Source organism: Lates calcarifer, linkage group LG11, assembly GCF_001640805.2.
Source record: "Lates calcarifer isolate ASB-BC8 linkage group LG11, TLL_Latcal_v3, whole genome shotgun sequence".
Lineage (NCBI taxonomy): Eukaryota > Metazoa > Chordata > Actinopteri > Centropomidae > Lates > Lates calcarifer.
This window is the reverse complement of record NC_066843.1, coordinates 15,599,176-15,626,574: the sequence shown is the minus strand read 5'-3', so window position 1 is coordinate 15,626,574 and position 27,399 is coordinate 15,599,176. Positions and strand designations below refer to the sequence as shown.

The 27,399-nt window shown below is 41.0% G+C and overlaps 2 protein-coding genes across 2 annotated transcripts in view; both read right to left on the bottom strand.

The window, feature by feature from the left end:
* The window catches only part of llgl1 (LLGL scribble cell polarity complex component 1), a 34,401-nt gene extending 25,764 nt beyond the window's left edge, over positions 1 to 8,637 (bottom strand). The window contains exons 1-2 of the mRNA XM_018672905.2: positions 8,265 to 8,637; positions 5,059 to 5,156 (exon numbers count right to left, since the gene is read on the bottom strand). Coding sequence (XP_018528421.1) covers positions 5,059 to 5,156; positions 8,265 to 8,345 — 179 coding nt within the window. The 5' untranslated portion in view covers positions 8,346 to 8,637. The remainder of the gene's footprint in view (positions 1 to 5,058; positions 5,157 to 8,264) is intronic.
* Positions 8,638 to 9,408: 771 nt separating this feature from the next.
* Positions 9,409 to 27,399, bottom strand: part of myo15aa (myosin XVAa) — a 39,774-nt gene continuing 21,783 nt past the window's right edge. The window contains 38 exon segments of the mRNA XM_051074070.1: positions 9,409 to 10,605; positions 10,746 to 10,886; positions 11,275 to 11,408; positions 11,701 to 11,834; positions 12,004 to 12,140; positions 12,520 to 12,680; positions 12,768 to 12,864; positions 13,038 to 13,115; positions 14,059 to 14,153; positions 14,281 to 14,411; positions 14,524 to 14,606; positions 14,724 to 14,797; positions 15,086 to 15,158; positions 15,265 to 15,328; positions 15,443 to 15,563; positions 15,853 to 16,068; positions 16,368 to 16,442; positions 16,609 to 16,720; positions 17,762 to 17,903; positions 18,048 to 18,166; positions 18,330 to 18,445; positions 18,573 to 18,648; positions 19,014 to 19,073; positions 19,190 to 19,305; positions 19,463 to 19,583; positions 19,677 to 19,770; positions 19,893 to 20,073; positions 20,427 to 20,487; positions 20,614 to 20,751; positions 21,463 to 21,527; positions 21,767 to 21,908; positions 22,084 to 22,124; positions 23,954 to 24,148; positions 25,998 to 26,090; positions 26,351 to 26,372; positions 26,374 to 26,467; positions 26,565 to 26,756; positions 27,007 to 27,079. Of these exon segments, the coding sequence (XP_050930027.1) occupies positions 10,441 to 10,605; positions 10,746 to 10,886; positions 11,275 to 11,408; positions 11,701 to 11,834; positions 12,004 to 12,140; positions 12,520 to 12,680; positions 12,768 to 12,864; positions 13,038 to 13,115; positions 14,059 to 14,153; positions 14,281 to 14,411; positions 14,524 to 14,606; positions 14,724 to 14,797; positions 15,086 to 15,158; positions 15,265 to 15,328; positions 15,443 to 15,563; positions 15,853 to 16,068; positions 16,368 to 16,442; positions 16,609 to 16,720; positions 17,762 to 17,903; positions 18,048 to 18,166; positions 18,330 to 18,445; positions 18,573 to 18,648; positions 19,014 to 19,073; positions 19,190 to 19,305; positions 19,463 to 19,583; positions 19,677 to 19,770; positions 19,893 to 20,073; positions 20,427 to 20,487; positions 20,614 to 20,751; positions 21,463 to 21,527; positions 21,767 to 21,908; positions 22,084 to 22,124; positions 23,954 to 24,148; positions 25,998 to 26,090; positions 26,351 to 26,372; positions 26,374 to 26,467; positions 26,565 to 26,756; positions 27,007 to 27,079 (4,232 nt within the window). The 3' untranslated portion in view covers positions 9,409 to 10,440.

The following is a 27,399-nucleotide window of genomic DNA, read 5'->3' as shown; positions in this document are numbered from 1 at the left end:
AGAAAAAAAATTAAGGTTACATAACATGTGATATTTTGTAGTAGTCCACAAATTAGCCAGTAATCCAAACCACAGTCTGTGCAGCTAAGCATGAAAACAAATTAATGTGACAAATGAAAAGCTGGAAATTGTTGGGGAAACAGCAGGAAAAGCTGTAGCTGCAGTACAATCGAAAGGGAAATGAGTGGTACCAACGAGCACATGGGGAATTTACTGTTTTCACCACAAACTACAAAAAATTTTGTTGACTTTGAGGATGGATAAACAATTCAATATTCCTTCATGTTAAGCTACAGCAGCTGTCACAGTCAACTCAGGTCACGGGTCAAGAAACTAAGGAAACGAAAAGATTAATTTATCTCATTGGCTGTTCCAAGGCATTTGTGTACACTCTTGCGCTGCAAAAGAGCATGATTCACACTGTGACAGCGTAATTTCCCTTGAATTTCAGGCAATTCCAAAATCAGACAGCGACCCGATGACATCAGCAAACACTGCTAGACCACAGTAACTTTAAAAACTGGTCGACTGCTACTAAAATCTGAAGAAATGCAAACTGAAAGAGAACAAGGCCTCTGGTGTTAAAGGCAAACACATTCCAGCGTTTGCAGCTAGTCGAAATAAGGTCCAATGAATCAGTACAACGCAGGGTGATCACGCAGTGCAGTGTGTGTGTGACCAACAGGATGTCAGACAGACAGAGGGAGAGCTGACAGCTGGAGCACACCCACAAACACACAGATCAAAGCTCTGCTGTGTGTGTGTGTGTAAATATTAGCCTGGTCCTCTGGCTGTCGGATTGCCAATACTGAAGCTTCGTGGTCACAAAGTTTCAGTGTGATTCAGCACGTACTGGATAGTGCAGATAAAATCTAAGCCCATAGTTTCATACTCCTTTAGCCGACAAATGTGAGTGTGCGTTACTAACGCGAACTGTAAGCTGTATTTTTTTAACCTTTTTAATCATAACTGATGTATTTCTACCAACAAACTCTGGTGTCTGTGTGCTGAGCTGCAGACTTTTAAAACCCTCCAGTCTGCAAGCACTTCTCATCCCAGGCAACTGCGCTAGTTGTCTTGGAAACCAATTCAAAAGCTCCCTTTATTAAGACTAGACTCAGCAACAAAGCTCTTACTCACCCAATCTGCGCACACACGCGCGTACGCACGCACGCACACACACAGAGGGAGGGTTAACCCAGGGCAACGCAATATGCATTCCATGACAGGAGACAGGCTCCTCAAGATCACCCCACCACCCCCACACATGATCTCTGCAGACATACACACACAAAAAAAAAAAAAAAAAAAAAAAAAAACCCTCCACACCACATTGTCCCCTTCCCTCTGCTGAGCCCCAGTCTGTGGTCGAAGCAGAAACTCTCAGGGCGTAATATGACTCTGCCTTTCTAAACATGCACAGAGTGAGAGAAGGAGAAAAGGAAAGAACAAGTGAGAAACTCGAGCGAGAGGCTGAAGGAGAGGACATGTGAACAAGAGGAGGAGAAGTCAGGCCAGCGCCGAAAAACAGAAGGTCGCAAAATCAAACAAACAAAATCACCGCAAATTTTGCAATTTTCTACTCTGTAATTCTGTCAATAAACTCTACGTCTACTCAGCCACATTCTCTGCCCCTACCACTCGACACAAACACACATCGTACAGCACTGCTCAGGCGTCAGTGTGTGAAAGTCGAACCACACATCTGGCACTACAGGCTGGATGTGTTTGAGTATGTGTGTGTGTGTGTGTTACAGTACGAGCAGGTATGCTGGCAAGCTCCTCTAGGTCAAACCCAAGTCAGTCAGTCTGTGAGATTATCAGGGAATGTTGAAACACGCACACACACACACACAGAGATACAAAAAAAACACATATTTGTTCAATATGAAGGCTGTCGCTTCAACTCAACCCAACTGTCAGAACAAAAATTGAGCTGAAGTCTGTTACTGTCGATCGCCCAGAGAAGCCCTGACATTACAGATGAAGCAGAGACATTTTCTTCTCAAATGTGAAGATTTGCTGCTTGTCTTCATCACTGAATATGTTTGGGTTTTAGACTGTTGATCGGACAAAACAAGCAATATGAAGATGTATCCTTCAGCAGATCAATGAATAATGAAAATAATGGTCAGCTGAAGCCCTGCCTGACATCCAAGATTTTAATAATAACTAAATCAGAGAGCATCTTTACATAAACTCACTCTTCCTATCTAATTTCCATTACTTCAGGATGGTTTCCACTACAAATCTGCTCGCTGTGATGCACATAAAACAGCTAAAAAGCGATAAAATGATGCACTAGTTCCTCAACTTGGTCTGTGACCTCATGGAAGCAAAGAAATATCTAGTTACAACCACTCATCAAGTTGCAAGAGTAACAAACAATTCAACACAAGGTGATTACTTTAACTTTTCAAATTGTTGCCGTTATTGTTTTTCTTATCAATTAATGTGCAACAATTTTCTCAATTACTCAATTAATCATCTGGTCAGAAATCTGCAAAAAGAAAAATGGCAACCACATCATCCTGGGGCAGCAGTGACATGAAATAAAAAAATTGCCACTCTTTCACATTTGATAATTTGAGAACCTAGAACCATCAAATGTTTGGAATTTGTGCTTAAAGAATGACTTATGATTAACTCATTTTCTTTCAATCAACTAATCATTTGTTGCAGTTCTAATTCATCTAATTCTAATTCATCAAACTTGACTCTAAATGACTTTAGAGTCAAGTTTGAGAAAATCAAGTTTTTTATTTGGAAAAAGTAATTAAAAAAAACAATAAACATGATTTTGAGGCTAAGACTAACTGATTTAATGCAATCAGTGTGTGAAACAAGATTCTGCATCCGGTTAGATTCCTGCAAAATGACTTGTTTGTAAACTTTCCAGATATTCCCTGTGGGTACACTGCTGACTGCTGCTGACTTTCCAGAAATTCCAGCAGCAGCTGGGACTTTGTTAAAAAGCAGGATGACTCGGTTGCTGTATTATTTTGTTAGAGTAGGTACACCCATGTAGTCTAGCTATTTTGCCTCCCCCTCTGTCTCTTTCACACTCCCTTGTCTTCACTGCCTCTGTTTATCTCCATCTCTCCCCTCCTCCATCCATCCATCTCTGTCTGGGGTGCAAGTGCCTGGCACCACCACTCTCTCCCTCTCTCACTCCCTCTCTCTCTCTCTCTGAAAGCTGTATCTCACAAAGTTGTCTCTCCAGTCTAATGCATCTGCACATACACAGCCAGCCTCCCTTCACACACTGATACATGTAGCACAGGGAAAATAACTATACACGGTTGGTATGAACATATAAGGATCCAAATACTGGGAATGTCTGTGTTGATAAATCCTGTTACATGCTCTCCACTGCAGCTCAAACACTCAGATGAAACATGCGAGACAAACATGAAACATGTGAGGCAGACATGCAGGACCAACACACTTCACATACTGTATGCTTTCAAATATACACGGTCTGAGGAAGGAGGACACCCAACACTGAGTAAACCTACCTACGACAACACATCAAGAAACTGATGTTAGCTTGCTGTTAACTACAGAACCATCATTATAATTATGAGAGTTGGCAGCCATGGAGAAATAAGCGAGATCAACAAGACGTCACAGAGTTGTGTCATGTGGACAGTGCATGAGCCTCTGAGTTGCTGGAATTTTTGACACAACTGATGCGCTGAGCCAAATTATGGCTTTGTCGCAATGCATATCGTGAGCCAAACCAATACTCATATCCAGAAAAGTTCCAACTCATCCTGTGTTGCTCAAACAGACAGAGCCTTGCACCATCACTGCCAGTTTTTTGGGGGTTAGATTCTCACTGACCACAAACTAAAAAAAAATGCATTTATGAAAGGCATTTCTGGGCCTGCAAAGATAAAATCATCTGCCAAACAGCATATGTAATGATGTTGTTTTGTTTTTGGGTCTTGGTCTCATTTTCATAGTTTTGGCCAACAGTTCAATCGGCTACGATAACATTATACTCACCACGGTAATTGCAGTGATCTGGAGTTGTGGTGACAGCATTACAACCAAGTACAGCAGGGCAGGAACAAAAGCAGCCAGATGAAGTGGTAAACAAACCCCTATTTTGACCATTTTGTTTACAGCACTTAACCAGAAATTACACTGAAAGTGAGTGCACCTGAAGTGTCCACTGAACAGAGAAACTGTGTGCTCACATTAAGTTACATTGCAAAATATAATCAGATATCTAGGAATATAGTGACATATTCCAAGATATCAGACATTTCGTTAAATAAGGAAAACATTATTATAACCCAGTGGAATGAAAGGCACAACTATGAGGGAGTGACAGATCAGTCTTCTTCACTTCAGTGGTGCAGACAGTGCAACTTCCCACAGAGACAGACAGCACACACAACACACTGCTCTGCTGAACTGACGTTACATAAACAGCTCTGCTGCAGATACAGCTGATCAGTTTTTCCTCATGATTGCTTTGAGCAAGAAAACCAACAACACTGTAAGAAAACGGCAAACACAGAACCAGACTTAAAGCTCAATTAGCCTTAAAACAAACAAAAAAAGAGTGCGTAACCTTTGTGTTGACGTGTTGTTATTTGAAACACAATGACAGCAGTGGTTCTCACCCTTCAACATGCACAAGAGACAAAATCATACACTAAAGAACATGAAATCAAAAGAGCGTGAAACACTGGCAAACCTACAGCAGCCGACAGCACCGCAGCTGCACTGCAGAGCTGCTGGAGAGATAAACAGAGCAGCACTTCAAAAGATGCAAAGTGACAACACTGGAAGAAAAACAGTTTCTCTTCTCCACCAGCCACCGCTCAGAGGGTTTCTTAGATAGTCTTAGTCAGCTGGATTTTGGGAGGCACAGCCCGGTTGTTACAGCTGTTCCCACTTTTAATTAGATGGCATTAAGACTATTTATTTATTGAAAATTATGACATCAGTAAACAATTTGTCATTGCCACCCTTACTGTGACTGAAGACCTCCAAAACAAATTAAATCTAGAGATGCATGAGCTCACTGATGATAAAGGATACACTTTGATGGCTCCTGATTTTGTGCCGATGGCCATGAGTTGCAGCTTGGGGTCAAAGGCCAAAGCGCTGGGCTGATGGGGAAACCCATGCTCCACGGTCTGTAGGAGAAAGACAGACAGAGACAGAGAGAGTGAGAAAGACAGATGACAGAGAGATTAACAGATGACACAAGAAAAGAGTCAGATTTATTTTTGTGACAGTTTCCCTGAAATTCACCCCCTCTACGTCTGTGTGTGTGTGCTTCTGCCTGTCAGACTGTATAGTCAGCAAGGCGTCTAAAAGGGAGGACTCCCTTAATAAAGTTGGAGGAAAGTTCTTAAAAAGCACTGATGGCAGCAGCACTGCTTTATTCTGATGCTCCGTGGGCCTTGTTAAATGAGAATAATATAAAGTCACAGCTTTTCCTTCTGCTCATGTGAGGAGAAGGCAAGACAGCTGGGAAACAGTTTTGATCTACAAAAAAAAGCAGACAGAGACCATGTAGAGAGATACCTAAACCTTTCCTGAAGAGGTCAAGTGGACTTTGAAGTTTTGTCTGTCACTGACCAGGTCCTGTGACAAACAAATCTGGCTTGGCACCCAGATATGAAGTGAAACATTAACCTCAACTGTGTCTTTCTTGGAAGTACCGGTCTTATTACACACACACACACACACACACAGACAAACAAAGTCACATCAAAGTAACACTCCTGTTGAGAGACCACCTTGGTGATAGTTGTGGCAGCTGGTGCCAAACCTTAAAAAAGTGTGTGAGGGAGAGAGAGTGTGTGTGCATGTGTGTGTGTGTTGTCCTAGTGCAACAAATAGTTCATGGACCTGAGACATTATACACCATTTTGCCAACCTGAACACACTCTGCTGCAGTGAGAAAACAAAAGTGTCCACCTACTCTGTGCTGACACTGACAAAATATACCTTCACATAGAACTGCAATGATCAGTCGTAATTGATTAGTTGATCAAAAGAAAACTGGACTGCAATTATTTTGATGATCACTTGATGGTTGTGATCCTTTTTTTCATGCAAAAATGCCTAAAATGTTACATGCTTCTCAAATTTGTGATTTTACTGCTTGTCTTTGTCCTGTATGACAGCAAATTAAATATCTTTGGGTTTTTAAGTATTGGCCTGATTGTATATGGTAGCTTAACTGAAATCTAAAGTTATCATTAGTTGCAGCCATGTCTGGGAGTTAACACCCATCTGAAGAAGCAGTCACTGGATAAGCCCTTCTGTTGTTTATCAAATAAAAGAGCTGCACAATTAACCTTATAATCCGATTCAAAATGTTCAAAAGTTCTATTTCATTCACTCATTTCAACAAGTACGACATAATAAGACAACTAAACTCATGCTACTCAGAGAACTAAAGTTACACAGGTAACCTTTAGCTTTGAATGTGTAACCCCACAAACCATCAGAAACTGATCAACAACTGACAGTAGTCTTTTATAATATTCCTCCTCAGACAACAATTTATTTTCATTTCAGTCAATTTCAAGCAAAAATTCCAAATATTTTCTGGTAAAAGCTTCATAACTTTGATACTTTTTAAAAAAATATCTGATTGTTGACTGAATATTTTTGCTTTTTAGACTCTTTTTGAAAGCAATTGGAGAGCATCATTTAGGGCTTTGGAAATTTATGGCAAGCATTTTCACTAATTTCTGACATTTTATAGACAAAATTATTAATCAAAATAATTGTCAGATTACTTGACTACAAAAGTAATCTTTAGTTGCTGCCCTATATGAGATAGTGGCTCTTTCAGTTTGTGTTATGTGTTTGGGTGCCTGTGAAGTTCAAATACTTATTTTAAGAGTTGTACTTTTGAAAGTTTTATGAAGACTTGGGCCATTAGCCAAAGCATGACAAAGAGGACAGTGCATTACAACTCTTTATTCATAATTAATGATTCTTGTGGTCAAATTAAGAAAAATAATAGTGTCAAAATCATCCAGCTGTGAATTTCCTCCATATTTTGCTATAAAAATTTGCACTGCTTTCCTAAATGACCACGTTGAGTAGGGTTCATTTTGTCATGTCACCCTCTGAGCGAGTGATAAATCGTGGCTTTCAACATCACAAAGTTTGGACAGCCCTGCTCTCTGGAACATTCTGCTCTACTTTTTGAGTGACACAGTGTGCAGACAGCCAGCAGCCTCACCTAACCTAAGTTCAAGGCCACCACAGGGTGTAGTGTACACTGTATGCAAGTTTAGACCCCTTCGAAAGATTACCTGCAGCTGATATTTGATAGGTACGATTATCAATACAATACCGGGACTTGACAAATGGGGGGCTGCAACCTACTTTTAGTCTCCCACCAGTTTAGTAACAGTGGTCAAGGTGACGACATGCAGCTTCCTGAAATTGCATCTGAAATTTGTTTAGGCCAGGAACTCTTAAATAGACATCAACGCTGGCCAAAGGGGAAGGGTGTGTATAAATGTTAACTTAAGCTTCAGGAAGCTGAGACTCACTGTACATGAACTGGTTTATATCCATGTGGGACGCAATGCCAGAGTTGAGTTATATGAAACCTGACAATCATGGTCTCACCCACACAGACCCTCAAAAACTGAAACAAGAAGAGATCAACAAGGAAAATACCTCTGGACTGTTGTCGTGCTGTGGTAGACTTACAGGAGTTCAAACTGTCAGCACACTGACAGCCATCTTGATCAATATCTGAAGTATGGGTCACTCTAACCCACCCACATGAAGCATCAAACTGCTGCAGTTACAACTCAGGCTGATCTTGTTAATCTAAAGCCTGGTAATCCCTATCACTGACATAATCAGCTGCTGGTGATTAGTTACAGTGATGTTAGGTCTGCAGAGATAAGTTTCCCCCGGTTCACTTTGAACGCGGCCCTCGTTTGGGTAAAAGCCAATCAACACGCCAATTAACAACTGATCCACACACAGAGAGACACACATCAACAAAGCGTCCTGCACGTCCAAGTCCAGCATTGAAACCCTATGGGCAGCGGTGTTCGGCTAATTTGCGTTTCTGGCTGGAAACCGGGACAGAAACAGCAGCGGAGATGAGCGACCGGGGCAAATCCTGCACGGTGCTTAACTTCAATTCTGGTCCCGTTTCCAGAAAGAAAACTGCTCTCAGCTTTGGAGAAGAGAAGAGGAGGAAAAGAGGAGGAAAGCCTCTCTTCCCTCCCTCTCCGCTTGTCCCGTTACTTTACCTTGTTGAAGGCGAAAAGCTCCTGTTTTATCTTCTCTCTCTGCGGGTCAGTGCCCTGCCGACGAAACCTAAACTTCATCATCTTGAAGCCGGGCAGAGGGGGTTAGGCAGGACCCGGTGGTTGCGGGGGGACGGAGAGGAAAAACACGGCGATAACAACCCCGGGGTTCTCGGCGGCAGGAGAGGCGGTGCGGCGCAGTCGGACGATGCTAAGCTAGCTAACCGACTAGCCCATGCAGGCTGAAAGCGGGGCTGCGACGCTGCTGCTGCTGCTGCTGCGGGCTGCGGCTCTCCTCCCTCCTCTCCCTCCTGGAGCTGTTTAGGTCGTGGTGGGTTTGACCATATCCCCCACCTCCTCCTCCCCGCCCTCCGTTCCTGTTCCCGGTTCACACGGACCCCGTTATTGTTAACCAATGAGGGCGAAGAAATCTGCGAGCAATTTACCCAGAAACGCCCACACAGCCCAGTGCTCCCGAGGGAGATGTTCGGTTTGTAGCACAGGACGCACCGCGTACACGTCCCAAATACAGGCATCAATACAGGGCGATAAACGGCGGATCTGTTACACAAAATGAAACTACAGGCGGTAAATAGCCAGTAAGAGTTAATAAAAGCAAAGCAAGTGAACTTGTTCACCTTGAATTGTTGACTAATTGTCAGTATTTTACAACAGTATTTTTGTCAAAGCTTTTGGGATGATATTAACTACTGGATGTTTTATAGGTTTTTTGAAAAAAAAATAATTTCATCGTCATCATCCAAAGATAAAGGACACGGACTGATCCTGAATACTGTTATTATACCTCGTAAATCATTTTTAGTCTGTGGCAGAATTCAGGAAACTAAACCATGGGCTGTTTTCTTAAGAAAATAAAAAAAGCTAAACCATTGCATCCCTAATACTCACCTCTATTAGGTTGTTTATGAATTTATCTTTTGTCTTCTTTTATCTGTTTTATTTATTTATGTGTTTACTTATCGTGCTGGTCTTATATAGCTCTCTCTTTCTGTTTGGATCTATGCTTGTTGTAAATGTTTATGTTCATGTTGTTGATAAAGTTCTTTTTTGAAAAACAAACCAAATTCACACCAGAATACTTTATGCTACAAACTTTAATGTACAATATTTTTCACGTTGGTGTCAGCTATGTACAGCAGCTATTTACAAAAAATATATACATGTATTATATATATTGTATAAATATTTTTTTTCTTAGTGCAAAGCATTCAGTGATGTGGCCTATAACTTTGTGTGGCAAAAACATGCCTCACAACATATTTTTGCCATGTTGTGGAAGAAAATAAGAAAATTAAATTTAAAAAAAGAAAAAAAAATACATCTCATGGGTTTATAAAGAATTTATGTAATATAGGCCCAAACCTAATAAATTATGTATTATATCAAATCATAGGCATCCACTAAAGCTAAAGGTAAGATAGGTTCGCTATCATTCATTCCAGTTTCACACATTTTAGTTTCTTTGTGCAGAGCCAGCTGTGGTTTTTACCCTTGTTCAATGTAAGACCACAACTATTTTAATTCAGTGTTGCCCAAAGATCAAGGCTAATCAAATCATACTATTCTTCTGAAGTGGGGAAATTAAAGTTAATTAAAGAGGTCTTTATCCATTATACACTCAGCCCCTTGAAGCAGCCGTGGTAGACAAGATCTTTAGCAATTCTGGCTCAAAATGTTAAACTAAAAACATTTAAATGGCTCTGACTCTGAGTCATGGATTTCACACAGGGTGTGAAAGTATGTGCAAGGTACAGGTCTACTGTATATGCATAGCACTGAACTAACTGCCTGATTAAATGATTGGACCAACCAACAGAAAATTAATCACCAACAATTCTGACAATAGATTTATCATTGAAGTAATTTTTTTAGTAAAAATGCCTATTGTCAAATCCCCAGTGTCTCAAATGTGGATAATGTGTGTATTTGCTGTTTTTTTAGGTCTTGTTTTGGACTGCCTGTTGGAAGAGACAAGCAGACAAATGAACTATTTTCTGACATTTTATAAGCCAAACAAATAGCTGAGAAAACAATCAGCAGATTGTTTGATAGTGAAAATTAGCTGCCACATCATCACCAGGCATTCATCACCTTACAGAGACATTATCTTTAAATGTCAAAATATTCTCATTTTACACAGGAGGTAGATACAGTACATTTATAAGGCATAGAGTGTGATTTCTCTGTGTGTTTTTGTCTGTCTGTGTGTGTGTGTTTGAGTTATAGCAGTGGTGATTTCGCTTGGTGGCAGGGTGAGTCTCTTTTCTCTGACTGACAACATGTTCTCCATGTGCATGGCAATGACTCGGCACAGCTCCAGGCCCTGGAAAATACACACACAGATATAAAAACAATATGGCACATCAAGTATGGATAAATTACATATAAATACTTTTACCACATCTCTCTTCACGTCTTTCATCAAACCTCCTCTCTTTACCTCTGTGTCTTATACACACATACCTGCTCCAGCTGTAGCTGCGTGATGCGCTGGTTGAGCAGGTCTCCTATCATAATCTCTACGTACGGGTAACTGGAGCCTGACGTCGGTCTCTGGGTCCGAGTTGACTGGACCTCCTTCAGAGGGAAACGCACCATGGCCTCCTAATCACACACACACACACACACACACACGCACACAACATAACAACAGATGGATATATGCAGATATTCGCAGTCAAAAACATAAAATACACAAGATTTGGTACAGAGGAAAATGTTTTCAGGGTGTATTCCCTCCTATGTGTGGTATTTGGGTTATTGAGGCAGCCAGCAGAGGGAGCCAAATACTGTGTTTTGAAATGATTAACTTATTGCAGCAGTTAGTTTTTAACCTAAATGCATCAATGCAAAGTAAAATAAGCACCATGACCTGCTTGAAATTCATGCTATTACACACATCCAGCTGCACCCATTTCCAGATTTTGCCAGCTGGTCTGAGTCTGAGTGGATAATCTGCATGTGTGACTGTGAGCATTTGCCCGTAACATACGTGAGTATCCTTGTTAAGAAAGTGCAGTCCATTCAGATTTACAGCCAGGATGCAGGGGGCGTGGATGGACGCAGAGCTCGAGCTTTGGATGTAGAAGAAGGAGGAGCCGAACATGGGGAAGGCACTAACCAAACCTGGGCAAAAAATACACAAAGACATCACTTCTAATCTCAGTCCGTTATAGGGAGTAACATGGGATGTCAGTACAGCTTTGAACAATTCATGTTTTCACCACTATCAAAAACCTACCTTTCTGAGCAGATGTTTTTGCTCAAATATTTTCATCCTGCCAGGTTCTAGAGTGAATATGCAAGTGGCCTCTCTTTTAATTATGCAGAATTGCTAAATAATATAGGTGTCTATGGAGGCTGCTGTCATATTTACATCATTAGTTGCTTTCAGAAACACACAGAGCTGCGGCCTTACCAAGGAACTGTGCACGGGCCTGGTGTGGGTTTAAGGGCTGGACCTGCTGCATGTGTTGAGTTGCCATATTCAACCAATGCTGTGAACCTTGTTTGCTGTAGAACTGCGGGGGGACACATTCCTGCACCTCACGACTAATAACACACACACACACAGACACATATAAAGAGCAGACCAGGGATACATGCAGAAGCAGCAGATATATGCATCCTAGCTGATGTTTTATGTAGCTCATATGTGAGTGCATCTCAATTCAACAAACAGGCATTGGTAAATGAATGCTGAAGGTTTATGTATGTTTACAGGGTGGGCAGGTAGATGGAGTCCCCCTTGGCACGGTGCTGTAGGGCAGCCAGCCTGGCAATCTGCTGCAGATGCTGTTCACTGGCCTTACCCTGAGGAACCACACTCAATAAAGCCTTCAGGTAGTCTGGCAACACCTTGGACAGAGACACAGAGAATGTTAGTTGGTCTGTCTTGTATGATTATTGCAGGGTACAGTATGTCATCTGCTACAAACGACATCAACCACTGGTCAAGTAAACCACACAGAGAAATTTAAATTGCATGTTTCAACAAAGGCAACATTTCCCAGAGGAAAGTCATGAGGAGAAAAAGTGAAGGACGTGGATCTAGTTTTCCCACAGCATAAGAGGAGAAACTGCGATGGCAGTATTGCAATGGGAAATACAGAGGTAATATCTTCATGTGATGTGTATGAATTGCTGTAAGAATATGAACCACAGATTCTGACACTGCCTGTGGATTAACTAGAAACAAGACAACAGCTGTCTTTCATTTCATATAGTAGATCTCTACCTGGTTGTAGTGCATGGTGACATAGAGTTCATTGTCTAGCTTGAGAGCCAGACTCCATATGACTCTTCTGAACCACAGACTGTAGTTGGCGTCCACTGGCTCTGCCTCTGTAGCGATGTCTAGGATGTACTCACGCTTGTTTAGAGGACGCACATTCTGACCTGAACAGAAATACAGATCAGTAATTATCTATTTATCCATATATTACTATCTAGAATACTGGACTTGGACAATTCTAGTTAAATCACCTCTGTGTGTGACCAAAAAGACAGCATATTCATCCAGTGCCTCTGCTCTGTGTAGTCCCATTTCATAGCAAAGCTCCTCAATGGCATCCAAAGCTACCTGAAATGAAAAAAAAAAAAAAAATCAATTCACAATAAGAATTTATGTATAAAAGTTACAGTCAGTCCCTCTTCAGCTAAGCACAGTTTGATCTAAGAACACTGCACAATAGTGTAATGTTTGTTTTACAGTGTAATTTCACTGGATGTGTGGTTTGTGTGTGTGCCACTCACAGAGCACGTCTTGATTTTCAAGTGCCTTTCAATCCCGCCTGGCAGCAGGAACAGCTGTCTCTTGGAGCTCCGCCCAGCCTGCACACAAACAACGAATCGGAGGGAGACGTCACATCCAGCTGTTACTGAGAGCAGGAAAGCAGCTGCTGAACACAGTCACATTTAAACAAGACAGATGCCTTGAGTAGGAAAGTATTAACACCATTGTAGCGGAGGTAGTCTTGCATAGTTAATTAAGTTAACAAGCTTTACCCATTCTAAACAGTCACATCTAATTTACTTGTCACACATACTATATATTGACAGGCAATATCATCCTTGTGTCCCAATGATTGTTTATGAAAAAACCTGTTTAAAAGTGCTATATGTATTTCTTTGCTATTGCTCCGATAGAAAACATTAGCATTAACAGCTGTTAAGTCACCAGCCTACAAACATTGCGCGTTGTCTCTAGTGGTAGAAAGCCACAACCACCACCAATATTAACCCTTGTTTTGCTTCTGTTTCTATCACTTCTTTTCTTCAACTAAAGTTAGCATGCTAACCAGCTAGCCTGGTCCCTTTTCATAATACCACTTTGCTGTAGCATCCAGTCTGCCCTCCGTCCAAAAAGAGAGGATGAAGAAGTAGCGCTGTAAATGCAATGATGGCTCTTGGTAAGTAAACAGCTGTTAATGCTAACATTGGCTATGTGGTTATAGCAAAGATTTACATAGAGCACCTTTAAAAAATACAGAAAGGTAAACTGCTATAAACATGTGCTACTCACACTGAGAACATGTAAATAAAACCTACAGTATGTTTATTATTCCATATCATTTCCATAAAAAAATCAATATATTATACTAACTGAATGCTAAATAAACTAGTGCCAAATAAGCTTAACAACATTGCATGATTATAATTGAAATATTGAAAACAGTGGCATTCATCACCACTTTTTAACAAATTCAGAGGAACATATTACATTTAAGGGGTCAATCCATAAATAGTACACTCCATGGCTGAATTAGAGACCCACCAGCATAGCTTTAAGTTCCATGCTGTTCGGATACTGTACACGTCCGCCATACTGAAAAGTCCTCCTCAGATTCTGCTCACATGCCTTGGCAATACCTGTCAAGTAAGAACAGCAGCCAGTCAACAATTACATCACTGATCACTGATCCATTAGGTTGCTGATGGGCTGTAGCAACCTTTCCACTGAGGGATGGATGGATGGATGGATGGATGGTCTCCATACCTTGGTACTGTACCCCAGGGCTGGCACATGCATCCTGCAGAAACTTCAACAGAAACGGCTTCATAACGTCGGAGCAGCGATGGAAAGCTGTCAGGATGTACAGCAGCCTCCATCCTCGCTGACAACTGTCCCTACACCAAACACACACACAACTACAAATTAAAGCCTCCCTATGGACTGCACAGCTACCATTATGTCTTCAGTGCTGATGAGCATTTGATGTCACATGTGGAGGAGTCTTACGGTTTGGAGCTGGTGTTTGCAGTGACTTGTTTCATCACTTGGCAGTAGGCTTCATCTTTCATCAGGCCATGGTCACCGCTTAACTAGAAAATCAATTTATGAGCACAAGAATGATGAGACACGTGAAGATATATATTACATAACCATACAAATATACTGGAGCTTGTTTCAGGCTTATTGTAGACATTTTACTTACATACCTTCAGTATAGTGGTGACCAGGTCCTGTTCAGTCTGGCCTTTCAGTGGGAAGTCTCCCATGAACTTCATTATGGCTGCACAAAAACGATGAGCGAACATGGACACAAATCAGTTCTGCACAATTCAAATGTACTTTCCATGATAATAACATAAACAAATAAATATTTAACACCATTTACGTCCCTCCATATCTTCCTCTCTCAAAGGCCCAGTCTGATCTAAAGACCTGTATTGCTTTGCTACAGCTGACTATAAGTCTTTTACAAAAACATCTGGGACAATTGACAACTTCTTTACCCTCCTTTCTCCTCTCTTCTACCTCCTATCTGTATCTATCCCTCACTCTTTTACTCTCCTCTCACCTAAGAAGATGTCAGCAGCCACTCTATTCATCCCGCTGTCTGAGAAGTCGATCAGAGACTCCTGGATCGGAGACTGGCGAGACACATAACAAGGTAGAAATGTGTCTGTACAGCAGCACAGTAAAAATATATAGTTGCAAATAAGGAGATTGTGCTTGAGGCAAACTCAGGTGTTTTACCTTGGAGAATTTGACCATGTCAACAGGGTCCCTGCCCTCCTTCCCCTTTTTGGCTTTCTGATCACTGTGAACAAAATACAGGCAGCAATGCATGCATGTATACATATCCATTTACTTTAAACCTTTAAAAATGAGGCACATCATTTTGGCAGTCTGTGTGCATGTGTGTGTGTCTGACCTCCTGTTCCTCTGTGCCTCTCTGAAGTACTTCTTGGCAAACTCAGCCATGTGGTACTGGCCGCCGTGCAGAGGCAGATCATCCAGCTCTGCGCTCAGAGTGTCCCCATACATCTCATTTACTACCTGATACACGCACATACACCCACAGAATAAAAAGCTCAGCAACAGTGCCAATTAAAGGAACACCAAAGATGTAATTATCTACAAAATATTTCCATTTCTGCAAACCAAAACATTCCAACGCATACTGTATAAACACCAGCTGATACTATAATATAGGGGTTTTATTCATGCTGAACTTGTTCTGGCTTTTCTGACTCATTCAAATATTTCACTGTTTATGTGTAGTGATCATGATTTTTTGTTTTACTACAATTTGAAAAAAAATGCTGATGTGAGTAAACAAACTCCTGGCGCGCACCTCCGTGGAGAGGTCGAGCTCATGGGCAGCTACTGCTGAGCCCATCGCTACGGCAACAGCAGCAGAGGCGGCGACTTGTCCCTGTCTGTCCCGAGGCTCCAAGCGCTCAGGGGGGAGAACCAAAAAGTCTGGAGCGGCCACGGGACGGACGTACTCACTGGGAAACACTCCAGACTTTCCATACACAGCCCCGAACCGCCAACCTATACACACACACACGCAGACCAGAAGATACAGTGTGTACAGACACTGAGAGTTTCAAATGAAAACACAGAAATGTGTTACACACAAAACCAAAAAAACTGCAAATCACTCCTCAGTTATAAATCAGTGATATAAAATAAAGTAAAAAAAAAAAAAAAAAAAAGAGCAGGAACACAGAAGTTAAGGCTCTGAAATAAAAACAAACCCAAATCAACCAGCAAGAAAGAAAACCACAAACCAAACACACACACTGAGAGACACACACACACAGCAACAGAAACAGCCCTGCCAAACCCACCAAACTCAGGAGTATCTCTCTTTAGCTCCTCCAGAAGCATGACCTTCTTCCTCACTATGCAGCCGTAATATTTGCCTGAACACACACACATACATATGCACACACACAGCAGCATGAAGCACAGAGAAGCAGAGATGTACTGTACATGGCTCACAGAGGCAGACAGCAAATCCACGAAGATAACATTGTGCAGATCCCTGTGCCAGTATGAGGTTTTTATGTGTGTTTTTGTGCATCTCACCAGCCTCCAGCCCGTCCATGTGCTGCAGTCTGATGATGTCTCCTTTATGGAAGCTGAGCTGAGTCCTGTCCTCTGTGATGTAGTTCCTCACTGCCACCACATACTCAGAGTCCTGACACAGACATGATGTGTTGATACTGACATCCACTGTGAACACTGACTGACAGTGCAGGTGTCAGCCTGATATATTGTCACATTCCTCTGTCTGCTTGATTTACAGTTTGCATTCATGTGTTTGCTGATGTTTTTTGTAAGTAACCTACTTCAGACACGTTTGACAGTGTTAAACCATATAATGAAAAAATCATGCTTGCATATGAATTTCAATTTTAAATGACAAAAAAGTGACACAGGTCAAGCTCTGAAAGCACAGTATAAAACAAAATAAATATCATATATAAAAGACACATGATGCATTAAGATTTATTTATTTGAAGAGTGCTCAGTTTCTCTCTAAAATCATCTAATGAAATCATCAGGGTTAATCTCTGATCAGATTTGAGACTTTAGATTTTTAATGGAAAACATGTGTTACATACTGAGGACATGGAGTTTAAAAGATGTGGACATTTACCAGACAAGAGGAATCTAACTAAAGATGCTACTGAATTGAATTATGGTAAATGTAGCATCCAGAGCTTGACTCATACCCAGGAGTAAAAGTTGCTATATCCCCACCTCTGCTGCTTCAGTACACAGCTTCAGTATTTTTTGTTCAGGATGTGTCTCTTGTGAGTCCACCAGCAGCGTGCATTCATTGTACTTTATGAAAGTACAATGAATGAACGCTGGGTTACTCTTTCTAAAAAGTTTTCTGTCAAATCATCTGAATTCAACATTAATGGCCTCACCACAAAACTGTTCAGTTGATGTGAAAGACTGGATATCACAGAATATTCTGTAGAAGTCTATGAATACATATGTATTTCTCTATTGTGCTATTGTTTGCTTGATATTGCTCTGCCATGTCATGACTTTATTTTATCTTAGCATCACTTTTAACCCTCTTCATTTACTTACTGTGGAGATGAATTTATGCTTCATAATATAAAAGTGCTGTATAAATAAAACTCTTCTTATTTTAACCATGAACATATATCAAACCCAGATAATATCAAAAATCGTCATCAAACAAAACAACACACACACTCACTTTCTTGAGCTCTGTGAGGAAGTAGTCAATCATGTGTTTGACCTGCGGGGCCTTGGCAGAGAACAGGATCAGCTTCTCATTGGTCAGGTTGAACTCCAGCATGTTCTTAGATGGAATGGACACAAACAGGATGTCCGAGTAGCTGCACAGGAAGTGATATGCAAAGCCAGGAAGTCAATGTAAAGTCACCCAGAGAGTGGAGAGGGGTCATATCACTTGGGCACTTGACCCAGAATGGCACAGGATGTTAGATAAGGCCTCCTGATGTTTTTTCTATGAGGCTCACCTGTATGGCCTCAGCACCCTGAAGTAGTCTGAAGCAGCAGAGCCGCTCCTCACCATCTTCAGAAGCTTGATGCCTTTATGAGAGACAGACAGCACCTGCACCCCTGTCCCCACACTGCCCTGGAACACACACAAACACACACACGACATAAAAATATAATGACACATGAAACTGAGTACAGGCACATAAACGCTGTCACCTCATTAAGTCAGTCAGTAAGTTGCCTTAGATTTATCATATTCAGAGATATTCACAAATGCCAAAAAAGAGACAAGAACTCACAGAGGCTGGAAAGAGGCGGGAGAAGTAAATCTCCCACAAGTCTCTGGCCATGGTGACCACTTTCTTCTTCACGCTCTCATCGTGTGTTCCTGAAACCTGATCCACCTTGTTTTCCGCTGTAAAAGAAACAAAGGAAGAGTTTTAAGTTATCAAACCTTTTTTTTTGCAAATGCAGAGAGGTGTACTGTCTAGGGTCTACGAGCAGAGAAAGTCTTTGAGGGATGTATGTTCGTTTTCCCATACCAAAGAGAGTTTTCATTTTCTGTCTCTCATCCTGAGTAATACGGATGCAGGCCTCAGAGAAGGTGTCATGTAAAACCTGCAGAGCAAATGCAAATTCAGAAGTATGAAGTGAAACATCATTTATTCCTGCTGTCAATTAGCATTAACATTAAAGTAAAAAGCTGAGATTTTTAAAGCAGCTGAAAGCGTACTTTTTTGTTTTTGTTGTATATCTTCACAATAAATTTGATGTTAAAATGTCAGCTTTTAAGCACAACTTTGTCAATAAATAATCCCCAATATAATCATTAGTAATATTATTCATAATGTTTTTCATTAATTATCATAAACTAGACCTGACTAAACCTGACTTATGACTAAAAATGATAAATTAAAAAATGAACTTACTATGGAATAAATGAAGTAAGTAAATGTTAATAAATATTGAATACATAAATTAACCTGTCTGAAGATCAGGTCCAGAATAAGTGGATTGTTGAAGGTCTCTCTAGGATAGAAAACCTGAAGACAGAAAAATTGTTTTTCAAACTTTCAAAAAAGGTTTATTTGAAAAAAAAAAATCAGCATCATATGAATTATTTTTCATGTTTGTGTTTGTTTACACTCATGAAATACACCTCTTTCCTCATGTAGAGCTTCCAGGGGACATTGGAGTAAGTGTAATATTCATCACTGGTCCTGCTGTGGAGTTGAGTCTGAATGATCTCCTCCTCTACAGGCAGCTCTCTAGAGACTGGAATCACACACACACACACACACACACACACACAGTGTCACAAGGGTTTGGGAGCATTCCCATAAATGTTTCCATGCATGTGGAACATGTGTGAAAAAAGTTCTATCATTCTGCTACTTTGGTAGGAGATTTTTGAAGTATGTGAAAAGTTCACCTGCTGGAGGGGCGGGGCTTATGCTGGAGCTAGTTCGCCCTGCAGGACGAGACTTGGTTGTCTTGGTAACCTTAACACCTCCCTTGTCTTTATGTTGGGAAGACTGAGGCTTCCTCTGAGTCTGAGACATTAGATATTAGGTCAGATTTTAGTTTGTGTGTGTATTTGTGAATGTTTTTTTTGTGTGTGAATGGCAGGTATGTAGGTATGGTACCGGCTGTGGTGGGTTTGCCATCTGGTCTTTAAGGATCTCCATCGCTTCATCGTGAGGGTCTGGTTTCTTTGTAAACATCTTTCCATCAGCTTTTCTACACACACATGAAAGTAGAAGCACAGGTAAAATACCATAACAATGTGATAGTTATCAGTGTCTCAGGCCTACTAGGTTAGAAAACCATGTGTGTGTACTGTATGTGTGTGCATGTGTTACCTTTGTGTGGCAGGTCCAGCAGAAGTTGTTGTGCCGGCAGGCTGGTGCTGTTTGATGATGTCTTTGATGTCGTGGCTGGGCTCCATACGCTCAGTGTTATTCACACTGGATCGGACCACATCCTCAGGAGGGGGGCCACGTGTTGGACCTGGAATATAACTTTCTATCAGATGAAGTGCAGCTGTGTAAAAGTGCAAAAGTGATATTTTTGTCAGGAGACAAGGAACAGAGAAAGATACAGCAAAGGCTGCCAGTCAGACTCAAACGTTGTGGTTCATGCTTGCCGTCTTATATTTCAACAATGGCCAAAGTGATATTTGTGGACTTTCTATACTTAGTCTGAAAATTTCATTTGGACGCAGCTGGTCTTTCCAACCTCAGATCACTATATCATAATGCATTAGTATTTTTCTTTCCACTCCTTACTCAAGTAAAATTTTGATTTAGAGAACCCAAATGAAGAGGCTTCACTTTAAGCATGGCATTCACAACACTGAGCAAAACTTACAGTAGTAATTTTAGAGTTAAACATACTAATTTTTCGCTGAACAGCAGCAGAGCCAGGCCTGTATGGTGACTCTTCACTCTCTTTGGTCTGCAGAAAAACAGGACATGATAGAGCAGGGAATGCATTTATATGCATTATTTCTGATTTGAATACATAGTGGCATGTGAATTCCTACATCGCTACAGCACAGGCTATGTGTGTGTGTTTACTCACAGGACTTGGTGTGTGGGAGTGCTGCTGCGAGTACATGTGATGCTGGGAGGGCGGTGACTGAGGGGCTGGGGCAACGGGGGGGAAGGAGGACAACATCTGCTGCTGGATTGCAATCGCCTGCATGGTCATCTGCTGGGCCTGTGACACACACACACGCCTTATATATATAACAACACTTGACAACAGTGTACCATCAAGTTACTGTACATTCTTAGCATGAAGAATATACATTAATGTGAGAGTGGATGTATGGTTTTACTTTAAGTTGTTTAATGTGAATTTTCAGTGTCAATTTTTATTTTAGCTGAATTTATTTATTTAGCATTAAAAGAGTAGTTAAACATTTTGGGAGAGACACTTTTGCTTTTGTCATGGGAATCTTCTGTTGAATAAAGCACAGAGTCAATAGTGATGATGAGATAATTGATACTAATCTGCATCTGTACAGTTATCTTAGCATAAAAACCACAGACAGCTAGCTTACTCTGTCCAGCAATAACAAAATCCACCTACTAGTACCTAACTCACAGATTAACAAGATATAACATGTTAATTATCAAGCTTTGAAGCTTTCTATATGCTAATTCAAGCTAACTGATTCCTAGCAATAGATTGATATTTACCGCACAAACATGAGAGTGGTATCAATTTTCTCATCTAACTCTGGGGAGGTTAGTGAATTCAGGGTGAGTAGTTGCTAAGTTGCTAACAAGCACTAACAATGACTAAGACTCATAGTCAGTATAGTCAGTTGAGTTTAACATTTGACAGCCTAAGTAAAGTGTTTCTGTTCATGTAACTCAGGTAAGAACATGTTAGAGTTGTTGAGAAAAAGGATATGTGACAAACCAGAATGATAGCTTGCTGGTTGATAATGGCCTGCTGCTGTTGGGTCAGTACTGCCTGCTCAGATCCTAGAAAAACACAAATACATAAATGTAATAAAGATGAGTCTCAGTCCTGCTGCAAACGATCCATTAAACTCTTTGGCTTGAAGGCAAAGCACACAGAGGAAGCTGCAACCTATAATATAAACATCAAAACACTGATATTGCTTTTTCATCTAATTTATTCTAACTTCACCATGCCCACACATTTCAGGCCAAACATGCTGGAAAACCTAACGCACACCTGTTTATTATACCTAGCACACCTGTCATTCCAGACAGGCCTGGGCCCACAGGTGTGGTCTGAAGTGGCAGACTGGGGGCACTCGTGACAGGGGATGCTACATCAGCATCTCTATCAGCAGCGGGGGCAGCAGCCAGGTGCACGAGTGGGTGACGGGGTGGGTGCTACATGAGTAGCAGGACTGGTGGTAGGAGAAGTCTGCTGTTGGTATGGGTGTTGTGGACGGTTGTATTGGTGATATTGTTGCTGCTGCTGCTGCTGCTGCTGTTGCTGCTGCTGCTGCTGCTGCTGGTGTTGTTCGTGGTGATGGTGGTGGGAGGGGATTGGCATAGCAGGGACGGGTGGCATCATTCCTCCTGCCACTGGAAGCACTGGCACAGCTTGAGGAGCAGCAAGCAGGGAACAGGGTAAGAGTTGGGAACTGAGTCACTTCCAGGGCTCTGCCTCTGTTTTAAATGGACTTAATGGTCACCCTGGACAGGCAAGACCTGACAAGTCAATCAGCACTTCACAATAACAGAGTAAAACCAACTAGTGTATTGGGTTTACAGTTCATTGGCTTCAGTGTTCAATGTTACAAACATTTGTTTCAAATAACATGACGGATGTCTCATCATGAATGCAATGAGTAAAAATGTTTGTACAACATATATTGAAAATATGATCAAATTAAATGATATTAAAGTTGTTCTGTGGAGTTTTCTTACAAACAAACAAAAAAGTTGTTTATATTTAATGTCTCCATTGTGACATCCAAGTGTTGAGTGCATTTCCTTCCCCATAAAACATTTGCAAAGATGATTTAAAAAGTATTGTAACACAAACTATTTCATGGACAGTGTGAAACCCAAGGCACATGTTCACAATACACACAAAATGGGGGCCCACTCTTAAAAACATTGCTCCATAGCACTACTAGTGATCAAAAACTAAAACAGGTTTATTTAAAGGTGTGATGTGTCAGTTTTTGCTATTACTACTTAGCATTAACAGCTACTTACTTACCAATAGCTTCACCCATCATTGTGTTTACAAAACAAGAGATTAGAATACACCCTCTGGCAAGTAAACAACTGTTAATGCTAATGTTAGCTATGTAGCAGCTGCAAAAACGTACATATGCCACCTTTAAATATCAGCACAAAACACTGACCATTGGCTTGTAACTATGCTGTTAATACAAGGCTTTCAAAATGTACATGAAAGGCAAATTTAGTGTGCCACCTCTGTTGGGAGATGAAAATTTTTGATGACACTCATTGTCATTTTTACTTCACAACCATTCACTCTGGCCTTGTTTCTTCCTGTCACTGTCATCACTGTTGTTGCTCTCTTCACTGCACAGTGTCCAACAGGGAGAGATGATTAGATTAGTGAGTAGGAGTTGAACTGCTTGTGGTACAATGGGTGGTATAAAACTTGATACCTCAACATTCAGAAACATGAAGGGAATAGTAAATGTAGAGTTTACACTGAGACCTTTTGTATAGCCACTAGGAGAAACAGACAAACAAAACACCTTATAGAAAGAATGGCAGTGACAAAATGAACAGAGTAACCACATTATTGCGTGAGTGTGTTTGTTTGAGAGAAACAACAGTATGTGTGGCTCGGGAATGAGAGGGATAGATGCGTATAGACGGGGAGTAAAGGAGTCATCTGTGGTTACAGTGAATGGCTGTCTATGCATTATCTATGAGGTGAGACTGCTCATTACAGCCTCTAAGCGACACATCAAGGTTGGTGAACCCTACACCTGAACATTTACACTTGAGTCCTGTTCAGTGTCACTGAGCTGCTTCACCCTTAAACAGTATGGGAATTATTACAATAATAAATATATTGCTAATGATCTGTAAAGCTAATTACATGATTAACTTTTTTATTTCTGTATTTTTAATCATTCACCTGTCTGTCACTGGCATTTCATTATTGATCTGATACCAGTAATTGCCTTGGAGGTGAAGGATTAAGACATAGTAATCCTAAACATTTGAAACTGGGCAGTGTTTCCAGCATTGTCAGTGGCGAGAGGAAGGGGAAGTAAATGGATGGTGGGACAAAGAAAAGCTGGAAATGAAAACTGGAGTTAAAAAAAAGAAAGATGAATGAAGGGATGGACGTTCAGGCAAAGACGAGAGAGAGACAGAGACTAATGGACAATCTGCAAAAACACCAGACATAACAAACAGGAAAAAAAAGGTTTTACCTCCAGGATGTATTCCTGGTGGATAGGGCCGACTGGGGGCTGTATGGCTCTCCCCCTCTCCTCCTCTTCCTCCTTCTGTGATGCCTATACCTCCACCTCCCTTCATTCTTGCAGACAAACTTCCAGTCTTTTCCATGTCCTGGCAAACAGAGAGAGGCCAGTAACAGAAATCCAGCAGAGGGAAAAGAATGAATTTGGATGGTGAGAAAGGGGAGTTTTAGAGACATGAAGAGCAAGAGTTTGTGTCAAAGAGAGAGAGGCTAAGAGGGCAAGAGAGAGGGAGTGTATTGAATTGGTTGAGTCAGTAGAGCTGCAGGAACTGAATACACCCCAGGAAGTACCGTACACACTGGAAGAGAAGCTCCAACATACACATGCACACACAAAGAAACATTTGGCATAAATCCATACACATGAAAAAGACTTAAAAATGTCTGCAACATAACAAACCACACTGTCTGAACACAGCCAAATCAAATAGCTATTTTCCTGAGAAAACAAATGTGCAACTATGCAGAAAATTAAGTGTTATACATATCAAGCAGCAGCAGCTCTGTCTGCAGACCGTTAACATATCAAAGTCGTCACATGCAGAAGCTCAAACTTCAACAGAAAATCAGCTAAAACTGAAAACCAAAGACACTGGGAAAAAAATACATTTGCATCGGATATAAATACTTATATATTGTTTTTTATGATATATTGTTTTATTTTGGAATAATGGTGTCTTTATGAACTCTTGGTTAACACCCTAAACATACCTGCACAGACTGTACTCTCCCTGTTTGCTCCCTATGACAGGACTTTTTCTTTTTCTTGATGTACCAAAGAACAAAGTGTGAAGATGTTGATGGGAGTTGTCATTCTCACGGAGCTGTGGCTGTGTGCTGCCTGCTGTTACAGTCAAATACGGTAGGTCACTCAGTAACCTAATCACCCATCCTGTGTGCTCCATTCATACGCAAACAGAAGCAATGGATCACATGTTCCATCCGTCCATCAACACCCCATTTTGATACACTCTCAAATGGCAGATCAGGTGAAGGGGTTTTTGTTTTTTTGAATTAGCAATAATTTCCTTCACATGTTAATATTTTTTTTTCCACTTTAAGGTCACAAATATGAAAAATGTCCATCAAATGCTACTAGAACCAATCATGATGTTTTCAAATTGCTTTATCTGACCAAGGGTTCAAAACACCCTTCTTTCTTGTAGTCTGAAGAAGGACTTTTAGGGTCACTGCAGTAGTGTGGCCTTGTGCTGTCTTTGTACCAACTCTGGTGTAAAGTTGTTACAATAGCTGGAGCCACAGCTGTAAGACTTTTGCTGCTAATGTAGAGACAATTTTTCGAACTGTAAATAGAAAGCAAATCTGACTATGACTTTTGTAAGGTGTGACTAAACATTTGTTGATTGAACTTAATATCTTAAGTTTATTGAAGTGGTTTTCTCGAGTTCATTGACTAGTTTTACATTTTCACAACACATTATTTGAACTAATTATTTCAGTTGAGCTCCGACAACTCTGTGATATTGTGACAAAATATTGCAAGCCAGCTCAGCTAAAACACGTATGATCCTCTGCCTCTTTAAAAGTCCTATACGTAAGCTTTTGCTATGGCTACATAGCCATGTACAGTTTCATAGTAGCATTAACAGTTGTTTACTTACCAGTCTAAAAGACACATTGTGAGTTCAGTATCAAACTTCTTTCCTTTCCTCGCCAAGAGCTGTCTCCTGCAGTGGAGAGAAACTCTTGTTTTGCTTTCTATTTCTATCAATTTTCTTCTACTGAAGATAGAGAGGATGAGAAGATGAGAGGATGGAGAAGTAGCGCTGCTCAGATGGCTGAAGCTCTTGGTAAGAAAACAACTGTTAATGCTAATGTTTGCTATGTAGCAATAGCAAAATCGCACATATAGCACCATTAAGGAGGCAGGAGATCTTACGTATTTAAGCTTAACCAGCTTGCAGTGTTTCCCAGCATAGCTGATGATTAAACTGGACGTGTAGCTTATTGTAGATCTGTGTGTGAATACTCACTACGCTGGCTGTCGGACAGCACAGGGTCAAACAGACTGTCCAGGTAGCGGTCCATCCCTCTCTGAGTCTGACCATCACTGAATGCATCTGACTCTACTAGACACAGACAGAGAACAGAGAGGCTTTAAATATGTAGTTAACACTTTACAATCACTGTTTCCATTAAGAAAAAACATTAATTGAACTATAATACAGTGTGTTTGTTGTTTACTGGTTTTACATCAGGATGCATATTTGACCCTTTGGTCAGCAGATAACTATATACACCACATACTTCCTACTTTTGTACATATTCTATATATTATTATACACAGCACATGGTAAAGTTTTTGATACATTTGGGTGTGATGTACCATGGCTGTAATAACCATCAGAAGTCAGGCAGACTGTAGGCTGGTCTGCTGCTACTGCTCATGGGAAAGGATGGAACAAGCTCCTCATCTGAGTCAAAGCCACTGCCCACCAAAGCACTGAGAGGAGAGAAGAGGAGATGTTAATTAGTTAGAGGCAAATTAATTTCTGATACATATACACACGTGTGTGCTTGTGCGTGTTTTGTGTACTGACAGGCTGGCATTGGCTCTGACTCTAGCCGGGTTGTCAGTGCTGATGACAAAGTAACTCTTCTGCTTTGGAAAGTCAGGGGGAAGCTCCAGGTCTGCAATCAGGTCCATCACATAGTCGTGACCCGCCAACTCCACCCACTGGCCGTGCTCCTTCATTAGAATTGAACTCCCCCTCCACCAGTCAGACACTCCCCTGCAAGGCCACACAATTCAAATATCTGCTTGTATCTGTTAATGCTGCAGTGTCATATGTTTGGATGTTCTGCAGGAAAATTTTATTCACAAGTAGGACAAATGAAGAAATGCTGAATGGTCCAAGGCATGAATTCATATTTAATGCATTAACAGAAATTGGACATAGTAGTAAACACAAAAAAGCATCTGAAAAACAAGTGAAGATCCCTAAACAAATATGAGATAGAATGAGTGTATGATATTAGCACCTGTGGCGCAGGATGTCTCCTGCTAAATCTTCTCCGCTGGTCCAGGAATGGACCGGACACAGGAATGACCCTCCTGCAGAGAGAAATTAATGAATAAGGAAACCAAACAACATCTGCAGCTACTTATTTCCAATGTGAAATCACACAGACTGTTTGGCAGAGAGCAACAAATGGTGCAATTCAATGGCTGAGAGCCCTGACGATCCATCACCTGATCCTGACTGGCAATGAATAATCAATGATCAGGGACTGTAATTGATCCTGCTCAATAAGGGTGATGCCACAGCTCCAAGCCGTGCAGTTCTCCTCGCTTTTATTTGTGTGTGTGCTCATTTAAACTGTTGGTGAGTTTAGTTTAAAAGGAAAAATGTATTTGTGCAGTTTATTTGCTGT